Consider the following 12941-nt stretch of genomic DNA (forward strand, 5'->3'; position numbering starts at 1 on the left):
GATACGACATCTCAGTTTGGCATATATATTATTGTTTCACAAGTTTGACTGTTTTTATCAAACAAAGGCTGAATCATGATGAACAGAGTTGACATTTTAAAATGTGTTTAGCACCTTCTATTAGCAATAAGCAAAGTTAGCAGGACTAGAATCACACAAACAGCAGTACAGGTGTTCTTTCAAGAGAATGTAGACTCTTAACTTTAGACAGACAGACAGACAGACAGACAGACAGACAGACAGACAGACAGACAGACAGACAGACAGACAGACAGACAGACAGACAGACAGACAGACAGACAGACAGACAGACAGACAGACAGACAGACAGATAGATAGATAGATAGATAGATAGATAGATAGATATATAGATAGACAGACAGATAGATAGATAGATAGACAGATAGATAGACAGATAGATAGATATAACCTAAGAAAAGGATGAGACAACAAATAATCGAATAATGTTGCTGCAGTTTCATATTTATGTTAACGTTTTGCACAATATCCAAAACTGGCCTTAATCACGCCTCTTCTAGATTTTTATTAATATATTTCCTTTCCAGCTAACCAACAGACATATTCCCAAATCCTCCCAATAATTTATTTTGCTTTCTATTTTCGTATCCGCAGTGAATGGGGCCGAAAGCGTCCCACATTCACTAAGCTACCCCTTCTGCAGGTGGACGGAGCTGCCGCCTGTTAACAGGATCTGCTTCCATTCACTTTTCCTTTGGTTCATTAATACAGGAAGGAAGGGAACATTCTGTGGAGCAGTCGGTGCCAATCTGTCGCTCCGTGGAGATCAGCCAGAGTCGGCTCCTGTTCAGCCGCTGCCCCTCCTCCGGAAGCTTACATCTATCTGAGAAATATTCCACAGGGAGAAACCATTTATCTCGGTGCATATGATCCAGTCGCTAATGTCTAATGCTGGATATGGTATAGCTTGCTTTGAATGTGAGCGAGCAATATATATGTAAATGTACATCTGCATACAAATGTTTTGCAAAAATCAGCATTTATTCAATTCTGAAATACATAAACTGCTCTACTGCTCTGCAGATAGAGTTTAAATATATAAGCTAACACAGAAATAATATAAATAATAAATTACATGAAAATGAGCCTGTCTGGAAATAACTGTTGATTCATAGATCAGAGTTTGCAGAAGGATTTCACTTAACTAAGCCATTACTAAAACCTTATTATCTGTAATTAAAATTTACAGTCAAGATTAGGGACAGAAACCAAAAGTAGTTACAAAAACATCCCGATAATAATAATAATAATAATGATAATAATAATAATAATAATAATAATAATAATAATAATAATAATAATAATAATAATAATAATAACAACACATTTATTAAGTAGTCATTTATTTTAATAATCTGGTGTAAAGGGTTATCAGTTTTATTTTTGCCATTTTCTGAAATCCACAAAGTTGATGCAAATCTTGAATGATGCCATTTAGAAAATGAATTAATAAGATAAGACTGACTGCAGGGAACAGACATATTTTACAGAGGGCTATAAATCAGTGAGTATGACGACAGTAGCAGGACAAAGCATGTTATTACCTTTACGAGAACTTGCCGTCGGTGCGTCAGGCCTTCACGTTCTATTCAGAAATGCACAGTAACCGCATTTAGACTGCATTAGGCCCCGGCTGCTTTGTCACTTCTTGCTTGTGCCTCAAAGCTCAAAGCATGTTTGCTAATCTGATGATCTCTAATTAGATTTTTCAACTACTGTGGAGAATGAGCCATCAATTAGACTCCTGTAATTAGAGGGGGGGCAATTTGATTCCTGTCAAGCAGCTGCTGCCTTCAGACTTTTTGAGTTACTGGAACCGGGGAGAAACTGGAACTGTCCATAAACAAATCGATACTCAGATACTAATTGATACTAAAAAAGATGTCAGTGTCTGTAAAGTTTAATAACTTGAGGAAAGTTCTGGTACTAACAAAGCCTTTTCTAGATTACCTTGAGTTTGTTTTTGCCTTGTCTGGTCTTATCCAGGGCTAAACATTGCAAGCTTTTCTTTGTATTTTGGAAAAAACGTCTTAATTTGCCCTAAAACTATAACAAAGCGTTGTAATGTTTTACTTCCCCAAGCTCAAATTGCAATCACAAAAGCATCATACATCTGTGATTCGTTGGTCGGGAATTAAAAATCTGTGTGTTGTTTTTCTCTGATCAGTGAACGCCACAAAAACAGGTCACACTGTCAGCAACACTCTTTAGTGTGGAGGTTGTTATTGTGGGAAGAAGGCTAAAGGCTAAAGGCTAGCTTCTTTCGTCAGAGGAATCACGGAAAAGTAAGAAGCAGGGCTGTATGAAATTATAGCGGTGTATTATTAGAATGTCTGTGATGATACTAGATATTGGGATAAATCCACATTTTATATCATCCTCTCTTTCTCCTCTATGTTTCAATTACTCTCTGTGACCTTGAGCCTCCTGGAACCCTTCATCAGTGTGAGTTAACGACACTTGAGAGTACAATAATACATTTTGAGCAGTCCTTGGCAATATAGATATTGTTCAAATTGATGTACTAATGTTGCAATACCAATATGTTCACAATAGCTGCTTGAAAGGAAACTATTTATTATTTGATATGGTGCCATATTTGGTGTTTCTTTAGACCACAGCTTTTAATAAGAATAAGAATGCATTTTATTCAAAAGCACCATTCAGAGCACTCAAGGGTACTGTACAAATCCAACAGGGCTTTAAGTATGGTGAGAATTTTGCAGGGAAGTTTGAAGATGCTCCTTTTTCTCCCCACCTGAAAAGTCAATTTCTTTCTGTCACGTAAAATGCTGGAACAGAAAATGTTGGAAGTCTTGAAAATCCCACAGATTTACGGCTACTTCACTGCAGCTTTTTTCCTTATTTAAAAGGATCTTTAGGGGGGGGGGGGAGAGAAAAGGCACAACATTTTCAGGAGTGAGGATAAACAAAAAAAATATGGTAGAGAGCATAAATCAGCCTTCTAAAGAAACAGAGCTGTAATTCTTTTTAGTAGAGTTTTAGTACAAATACCTCTGTGCTATAAACTGGAGGATTTTATTTTATTTCTAGCTTTTTAGCCATGACTTTACTGTGAAGAGTTTCATATTCAATCAACACATCTAGAAGCTAGGAAAAAAATAGTTTGCTTTTGTCTATTGTTCTTAAAGAGAAATCAGAATCAGCTAAAATTGGTCCCAGCAGGATAAAGCTAACAAATTGGTGATCAGGAAACCAGCCACAAAATCCAGGTTTGGTGGACCTTGTAAGTCCAGACATTTGTTTTTCACACAGCACTAAACTTTGTGTGTTTATAAACCTTCATAAGTAAATCTATCAATCTCTTTGCCAACTGTTTGCTAGTATGTCTGATTCTCAAACTGCACAAAAATGAAGACTTGCCACTAAATAGCTCTGGCAAGCAAATAGCTTATGTCTGTGCTGATGAAACATTAACACATTAAAATGGACCTTTAATAATATTCTTTATATATATTCCTCTGTCATCTTTGGCATCAGTTTGTACCTAATATCTTAACAACAATAAAATAAGTCATCAAAGGAGGCTTTATAGGTATAAAGCCTCCTTTGGTAAAGCAAACATGTCTTGTATAACTATGGTATATACAAGACATGAACCTATATATAAGTGGAAAGTGTCTCGGTATTCATGTATATTCATAAATGTCTAGGTATTTATGTATATTGATAAAAATGTCATTTTCTTTCTGTACTATAGAATAAGACCTCTAATTGCGTCAAACTCTGCTCTGCTGTGATACTTTCAATGATTTAAATTTAGTTTTGCTTTGTTCTCTTTTAACCTTTGACTTTTCTGTCCTGACAAAGAGCAGAATAATTTGAACTTCCAGACTGACAAGTTCATGTTTATTCTTTTTTTACCCCCCCCCTCCTTCTCACCGCAGTTCTCCCGCCCATCCATCTAAATACCCATTAGTCATGCAAAATCTCCCAGTCCAGACACACCAACCTTTCAACCCCATTTCTCATTTTGTAATCAGCAGATGCCATAACTGTAATTGCAGTGTCAGACTGTTGACTTTGCTTCGAGTCTAGTGCCACTTTTCCAACCCCTGATGGGAGGATGAGGAGGAGGGTGATGAAAAAATAACTCCTAACGTACCTAAAATACAACAGCTCTGTATGTATAAATACTTATCAGATACTACAATACACAGACAAAAGGAACAATTTCATGAGTGATATAATTAAAATGTCCCCATGGAGTCACACTTGCAACATAATTGTGGAAACTTCTATCTGGTGGTACCTGATTGATCTGAAACTGCTTCACTATGAGGAGGATCAAAAAGGCATTTCAATGTTTATATACACAACATAAAACTCTGCAGTTCTATAAAAGTTAACCTCATCTCGATCAAAGAAAGCTTATCTCTGTTACTCAGTTTTAAACCTGCCATTCAGTATCTTAATAACTTGAGGCTAAAACCATTTTTTCCGCTGTGTTCAGATTAGCAGGTGTCCGAAGCCTTCTCCGACCGGCTTCAAAAACCGCAATCATTTTATCTCTTTTGAACCAAGACCCGATTTTAAGCAGCCTGCTCGTGCTGTATGGCAGCACAGTCAGGGAGAAAACTCCACGGTTGGAGCCAAGTGCTTTTCCCTCTGCAGCAGCAGCAGCAGCGCTCCCTGCTTGTCAGACGCCGATAAGTCAGCCTGGTTATGCCCTTCAAAGCATTAGAGCAGCTTATCTAAAAACGTCTGAACGTCTAGTTTTGGTGTTGTTCCTAACTGCGGCTTAGTTAGGCATTTCAAATAAAAAGTGGTCATAGTGTTATGGGCAGAGAGACACATGATACAGATGTTGCAGAGCTGGAGACAGCTTGTGAGACCGCATCCCGTCCGCCGGGATGAGTGAATTCCCTGCAAGATGACTGCAACAGATAGGAAAACACCAGAGGGAACTCCAGTCATGCACGACTACTTCATACATATAGTAAATACACAAAGACGCTGAAGGAAGCAGGGCCACAATATTTGGTAACGGCAAGTATTCTCGAGTCTTAAAAGCCGTGCAGATCAGGACATCACAACAGTAAAGTAGCTCCACCTGTCCTGGTTTATTGTGGTTTGGGAAATCCTCCGAGTTGATAAGTATTTTTTTCATATTTCAAGAAATCTGGCTGCATTAGCAAAAAAAAAAAAAAAATCTGAAACAGGATAAATGTTTTATAACTGATAACTGTAAAAAGTAAAACTTGTGAAGGAATCAATGAACGTAAGATGAAGCTTTGTGATGCTTTGATTATCAAATAGTCATGTTATTAATGAAAAACATTTCACATATTAGGTATGGACGCATGTTATTAAAGCAGTGATGAAGATGACCGTCGACACCTGAACAGATCAGAGTAAGAAACTAATTAGGAGAACAAAAGTGAGATTGGAACAGAATAGCTGTTTTAATAAAAAACAATTATTTATGTTTGTTTATAAAGTTATGTCGTGTCTGTCAGTACGTCACAATTAGTTTTTTCTACCCAGCCTTGTACAAAAATCCAACTAAGAACTTCCTTTCTGACTTTAACAGAAGTGTAAATAAATTCCTTTTAAACTATCGCACCTTTAGAGCGCTAACGAAAACCACTGAAATGGATCCATTAAACAATTTCATCTTGCTGGATGAACCGCAGACAGACGCAGTAACGCAATGACGCAGAACGGCGATAGAAATAGAACCAATGGCTGTGAAAAGCCTGAACAGTGAAGGAAATTCCCCGCTGTGTACTGAAGCAACTGTTCGCGGCGCTGCTCGACTTGGCATGACATTCCTTAAATACCAGAGAAAAGCTGGATTTAAGTTCTGACAATACTGTGACGCAGGAAAAAAAAAAAAAAAAACTAAAAATAATTGCACCGTTACCTTTCCCATTTGACCAATTCCTCCTCCTGAACAGCCCTGAGGCCTTTTTTTTTATTCACTTAGAGCAAAGAGAGTTTCCCACTCTTATCTAAGTGCCTAACAACTGCTTTTTCAGAAACCTGAACTGAAAAACCTTGGAGAGTTTTATTTATATCTAAAATAAAATGAGAGACCTCGCTGACGCCTCCTGTAGCTGACAGGCAGAAGCGCCATCGTGGCGGCCATCGTAAGAGACCATCGCACTCACCGCTGTTGCGACTCTTGCGGTTGGCCTTGCCTCCCGTCAGCAGCATCTTCAAGCTGTTCCTAAACATGACTGCGGCGGCGGATGTCCGACTACACAAAGAAACCTGGCGGAAGAAAGCAAAGAAAACACAGATTCGTTTTAGGAATTGAGCCTTTTAGGACGGCCGGATGTCCGCGTGGACATCCGGCCGTCAACAAGAGAATTCATCAGTTCAAAAGGATTATCAGCGGTATCAGAGAGCGCCTAGCAGCTAAATTCTCCAGATAGGAGAGAAGAGGGGAGGCTTCAAAAGAAGTTAATGTATCAGAAAAATGAAGCGGGGAAAATCCCATTCATGAATGCCTAATCTTATCTCCGTCATCAAAGTGCGAGATCAAATGCGTTCTTGTAATTAGAGAACAATAGAAGGAAGAACAAGTGGGTTTACAACACATCTTGGAGTAAGATCCCCAGGCCTTCACTCTTACTTGGCAAACACGGTGCGCCCGGTGCTACCACGAGGTAAAGGATGATGAGCGTTTAATTCATACTTATTCAGTAGCCGCATCAGGATGAGAGGTAAAAGGCAAAAACGAATGCAGACAAAGAAACCCAAATCAGATGCAGTAAAGATTTAGACAGCGTTCAGGATGGAATAACGTTAAGAAATAGGACAACAGCTACATTGTCTGTATTCTGTCCTGTTCAGCTTCATGCTGCCACCACCGTGCTTCACCATGGGGCTGGCGTATCATGGGTGATGTCCTGTTTTTACACTTAGGCCAAAAAGGTCCAGTTTTGGTCTCGTCTGATCAGAGCTCCTTCTTTTTGCGTGTTTACTGGGTCTGCCACACGGCTTGTTGCAAACACGACTTCACTGCACTTCTTTGAGCGCTTTGCCTCTCTTCTGTGGAGACCATTAGTCGCAGGGTGCATATTTTTTGCCTGCACACTTTTTTAGAAATTTAATTGTAAAAAGGTTTTACGAGAAACATTTATCATTTCCCTTCCACTTTAAAGCTCAGCACAACTCTGTACCCTTCTATCTTAAAAAAAAACAACTAATCCTAATCAAATTTTAAAGCTTTGTGATAGTTTCACAACATCATGTAAAATGGGCCAAGGGGTAATAATATTAGTATTGAGGGGATAAGTCGGCTTGCAACCTGTAAGTTTTGGGTTTGATTCCAGGTTGTGCTTAATTCCCCACCAAATTGTGCGTTGGCGTAAGAAAGTGTACGCGTTTGTGAGTGGTTATCAGGGGAAAGCGCTTTTAGCACTTTTAGTTATCGCTGAAATGGTTCAGGCATCTGATAAGGACGCCTCCTGAATGCCTTCCTTTGAAGGTTTTTCCGGCACATTTCATGCGGAGGAGACCCAGAGGTTGCTGGAGAAATGATATATCCCTTTTGTCCTGGGAGCGCCTCGGGGTCCCCCAGAGGGAACTGGGGGGGGAGCGTGTCAGGATTTTCATCCTGGAGCAGTTCACCTACAACCAGATATATTATAAGCAGGAAGAGATGGCTGGACGAACAGAAAATGTTTTTTAACAACCCCACCAGCTTTAACAAGGCATAGTATTTCCCCCAGATATGAGTGTTTAGTTAGGACAGAAAAGCGGATTTATTGTACTGAGAAACTATTGAATTTTAATCTGATCAAGTTTACTACAGTCCACCAAGTCCCTCCCTGTGAAAGACTGATAAGGAGGTGGTGAAGCAAGCTTTGTTTTGAGGAAATACTGAGTGAGAATATTTGCTGTTTGGACAAAGTCAACAGAAGACAGGGGTATAAAAAAACAGGGTTTTAACAGAGAAATGAATCAAATACATTTTCTGGGTATTTTCCTTCCATTAGAGATATAAGCTGCTGTTAAACTTTATAATCTCTGCTGCTCATAACGTAGTCGATACGTGTTTACAACATGCTAATGGTTGCACGGGTTCTGATTGGATCGTGAATCGCTTACACTCTCTCTCAGACGGTTAGGTACACTTACACACACCTCAGCCACTTCGTGATGATGCTGCACCATCAAGCAAATTGCATATTATCTGTTATCGTTCTGTAAATGGTCTGGGGTTTTCTACACTGCTTTTAACTTGAAAAAAAATTTCACCAAAGTATTATCAATAATTGTGTGTTATTTACGCTTGTATTTATTATACTATTTTACTTTTATCTTGGCTTTTCTGATAAGCTCATTCTGATGCGTTAGAACTACCTTGAGATTAGATTAGCTTGTTTTGTGTTGGGTTTTTTTTTATTTCCATTACTAAAAATTAAGTCTAACTGTCTTTTTCCACAGTCACCCGAATTTCCCTGTTGTGGGACAATAAAGGAATTTATGAACTTATATTAACTTCTAAACCTCTGCAGCATCAGGACAACTTAGGTGGGAGTGTATAACTATAAACCCCTGAATTAAACCTGACTAAATAAATAAAAAAAAAAGAACAATAATACATGCGACCAGAGATGTCTCCGTAGCATCTGGCTGGCTTTGAGCCGGCAGAGGGGAAAACGAGCATTGATGTATTGATGGAGACAGTCTCAGACAGGAAACGGAAGCAGAGAGGGCAGGATTTATCCAGAGTGCATCAATATAATCTTCTGTTGCTCTTGCAAGCAGAGAAAAGGGTAAATGTAAGCAAGCGCAGGAGTTGTTTCCTCTAATAAGTCCTGCTGCTGCACACAGCAGCATGCCAGTGTTTGTTTAATTATTGTGTCAGCAGAGCAAAAGGCATAAGGTTCTCTACACTCTGATCACCTTAGGAAACTGAAAGATGCAGTCATAATTAACAAATTAAAATATTGTTGAAATGTTCATTGAGTTAAGTGAAAGACATTAATTAGACACATACCCATGTTTTAAATCCTTTATTTCTGTTAATTATGGGGATATTCTGCTGAAAGCTAATGAAAACATTTAAGAGTAGAATATTACGTTAGAGCAATAAAACAAACATTTTTTACTACAGAAATATAGTCTCAATGAAAAATGTGTTTAAGTCCTGCTTAAACGTTGTCATTTTAAAAAGATAATGCTATTCTGACAAAATTTAACTTAGTTAACTTTAGTTAATTATTTTGCTTTTGCTATCTTAGTGATTTTGGGTGTGTAGAAGCAAAGTTTTTAAAAACAAATCAGCAATGACTAATTTCAAGGTAAACTCTCGAGGCATCAAATGTCAAAATCTTTTTTAGTGAGTATTGTCCTTGGGTTTTGTTATAATATGCTACTGCAATAAACAACAATAAAAAGACATTTCATGTCAATGTCAACTTTATTTATAGAGCACATTTAATACAGATGCCTCTGTCCAAAGTGCATATATATATATATATATATATATATATATATATAAATACAAAAAACGAAATGAGAATAGTTGGAAATGATAAAGTTCAAATGCTAAAAACACTAAAAGAAAATGATAAAAGAATGATAAAAGAGTCTCCTCGGCTTAAGTTAAAAGCACCTGGGCTGTTCTAATATTCACAGGCAGACAGATCCAGAGTCTTGGTGCAGCAACAGCAAATGCTTGGTCCACTCTAGGTTTAGGCTGTGATCTTGGCGCATCCAAAGTCAGTTGATTTGCTGATCTTGTTGATCGAGCTGGAACATGGACTGACAAATGCTCAGGAAGATAGAGAGGAGCTGACCCTTTCAAACGTTTAAAAACCATTAACGTAATCTTAAAACAAATTTTACATATCTTTACCAGGGATCCCAGGTGTAGAAGATACTGTATTTATTGTATAGTGCTAATCTTTTTTTTTAAAAAACACCGTTTTCAAATAAGTAAATTTTGATATTTTAAACATCACCAAACCAATTTTGTGCCTTTGATCAAACTGTTATAAATAAATTACACGATCCTTAATATCATGATGGTATTTTTATTATTTTTTTGTCACAGCTGAATCCCACAGTTTCCCTTTCTCAGCTATCCCTATAACCCCTACCCTCCTCCTCCTCCTCCTCCACCACAGTGCCTTCAAAATTCTTTGATGTGAGCTCTTGTAGTAAAGAGGATGGCAGCAGATGTTCTCCGTTAGGTGCAGCTTACTCAGTGGAGCCTCCACAGTTAAGCTCCAGCTGCGAACCCGAACAAGAAATAAACATCTAAATAAAAAAGTGAAAAAGCTCTCCAAAAGCCCTTCTTCCTCCTCTTCTCCCCCTTCTCCCCAACAGTTACGACATCCCACTGACCTTGAAAGGGACTATAAACCACCCCAGATCTTTGTACCACCTCCGCCGTGAGGGAAGCTGGAGGCAGGGATGATATCACCGTTACTAAACCCCGATTGGTCACACAAAACGCACATTAGCGCATTTCTGGTTTTATGCTGCGTGCTGCTGAGAGTCTTGGAATCAGCTGTAAACTTTACGACTTTAGGGCCCGAGGGAAAAGCTTAAAAAGTATCCATCTCAACTGGGCAGGCTGGATTGCCTTACCTGCGAGAAGAAACTTTACTGTAGGAATCATCAAAGCTGATTCACGACGCCGAAACACGAGTGATCCTCACTTCTAGCCGAGGCTCAGATGAAAAGCCTCATCAAAGCCACCCGGCAGCTTTAAGGTAGACGGAGCGCAAATTCAGATTTTTCTTTTTTTTTAGTTTAACCCCTGTTCATTTACAGAGTGAACAGCAGATAGGCGGTGCTATGCTGCTGAAACATGTAAGCCCCTTTCCTAAAAAGAAGGATGGTTATAGGCAGTGTGCCTTCCTGTTACAGATACAAACGAAAGGAGAGTAAAGAGGCAACAGGTCAGATCTGTTCGCGTATGTGGCGCGGCCGTGCACGAATCAACCCATCACCACTCGAGCTCGGCATGAAACTCGAGGAGCAAACAGCCCTATTATGACTGGTTTGGATAGCCTGCAGGCCATAGGCTAAGCTGTGATTATACTAACTTGAAATCTTAAAAAGCCATGACTCACTCCGTAAATACCCACTGTAACTCTGTCAGCTCCTCCTCGGAGTGAAAAGGCTACAGAGGAAAGAAGAGGAGAAAAAAAAAAAAAAAACCCTCAAAGACAACAGCGTCTATCCGGGTGAATGTGTTTCCGTTCGTTTAACCGTGAGCAGAACAGGAGCGACAGCTCGACGTTAACAAGCTGCCAGAGCAGAAAATGAGAAGACGTGTAGCTGTCGGTTTCCTGGAAGACAGAATCATTGATTAAAATCTAAACAGGACGGGGGAAAAAGCGCGCGCGAGAGAGAGGATCACACATAAGGTTTGCATATGAGGCAGTGAGCATTCTGACCCCTGAGCGCCGGGCCTTTTGTGAAGGGAAGCCAAGAAGCAGCACGCTCTCACAGAATCCAAAATGCGCCCAAGCGGATGCAGCCCATCTCAGGATCCTCCACAGCTTGCTCCCAGTGCTCCTCCTGTTTGTTAAAACCCCACTTAAAGGCACATTCACCAGGCTCGCACGAGCAGCTTTTAGCGGCTAATGTGACTACAAACGGCACGCTTGTTTGTTCTAATGAAAGATGAATCAAACGGCTCGGGACGCTTGCTGGAAAGAGCGCCGTCAACATGCTCCGGAACATGATGTTTTGAAAAAAAATTCCCCCCACATCTGTTTGTGTCACACAATTTTGTGTGCTAGATTAAATATTAAATCTTACAGAAAGCAACATGTGAAAAGGTCGGTGTGCTTTAGTTTTCATAAACGTCTCATCTTTATCCCTGACCTGTGTTCCCTGGTCATCTTTATGCTGTTTCTTCATCCATGTTCTCTAAAACCTTCAGATTATTCCTGTCCCCCCTCCACAACTACGCACCACTTCATATTGATCTGTCGCATACAAACCCAATAAATGCACCATGGTTTGCAGCTGTGACAAGAAAGAATGTGCAGAAGCTCAGGTGGGTGTGAATAGTTAAGGTATCAAACATCCCTTTGAGGCATCGGAGGCTTCCAACAGACTGCCACTGCTTGAAGAAAAGCTGCGTGATGGTATGACACTTAGTTATCAGCGTTATAAGACGACCTTAAGTCGCTCACACTGCACCGCCGTAATGTCTAAATGAATTTTTAATCAGCCTCTAGATTTTTATTTTTTTAACTTGTAAGGAATTCAGGCAGCCGCAGGTGCACGAGCACCCCCTCCCTTTTGGGTGTGAGGCTGGCCCTTAGATTGGCTGTGGCCCTCCATTAATTACAAAGCGTATTTTCAATCAATGGAGTAGCCTTTAATGGGGCCAGAGATGGCAAAGGCCGGTGTCACAGGGCATCAAATGGGATTTATCTCATGTTACCCTCCTGCCTTTGAATTAAAACTAATCCGAGAGGAAACCACACAGACTCAATGATACGATTAGAGGGGGGGGGGGGGGGTGCGTTTCCCAAAGGACGGCTCTCACTGTGATTAACATTAAAGCAGAAGCTACAACAGACACAAAGGACTTTAAATGCTTTAAATTGAATTTGCCTTTTCCACCGGCATAGGTTTTAACGCATGCAAATAAACAAAGACGTTTAGGGTAAATCCAGAGCAATGACTTAGCTCTTCCCAAAGATGGAATAAATATCGGTTTGAAAAATAAGTAATTAGGTGTCGCCCATCAAAGACAATGAGCAGCTCAAGATAAATGAAGCACAGACAGCGCAGGAAGACTAATGCTGCAGGCCCAGTGGGACGCACGTTTCTTCAGGCAATTACGGCGCAATCTGTCAGTCTGACAAGGAAACATAAATGTCAAAACTTAATCAAATGGGGAGAAACGGCAGAGAGGAGTGGATTCCTGACTATTTGTCTCTTACGACAGT

At 39.8% G+C, this 12941-nt stretch overlaps 1 protein-coding gene across 7 annotated transcripts in view; it reads right to left on the reverse strand.

Moving 5' to 3' along the window:
• The window catches only part of tanc2b (tetratricopeptide repeat, ankyrin repeat and coiled-coil containing 2b), a 155978-nt gene extending 149706 nt beyond the window's left edge, over positions 1-6272 (reverse strand). For all 7 annotated transcript variants that reach the window (XM_036142109.1, XM_036142100.1, XM_036142099.1 and 4 more), the window contains exon 1: positions 6174-6272. In XM_036142109.1, coding sequence (XP_035998002.1) covers positions 6174-6240 — 67 coding nt within the window. In that variant the 5' untranslated portion in view covers positions 6241-6272. The remainder of the gene's footprint in view (positions 1-6173) is intronic.
• Positions 6273-12941: the final 6669 nt, after the last annotated feature.

The sequence above is a fragment of the Fundulus heteroclitus genome, chromosome 10 (assembly GCF_011125445.2).
Source record: "Fundulus heteroclitus isolate FHET01 chromosome 10, MU-UCD_Fhet_4.1, whole genome shotgun sequence".
In the NCBI taxonomy this organism is placed as follows: Eukaryota; Metazoa; Chordata; class Actinopteri; order Cyprinodontiformes; family Fundulidae; genus Fundulus; species Fundulus heteroclitus.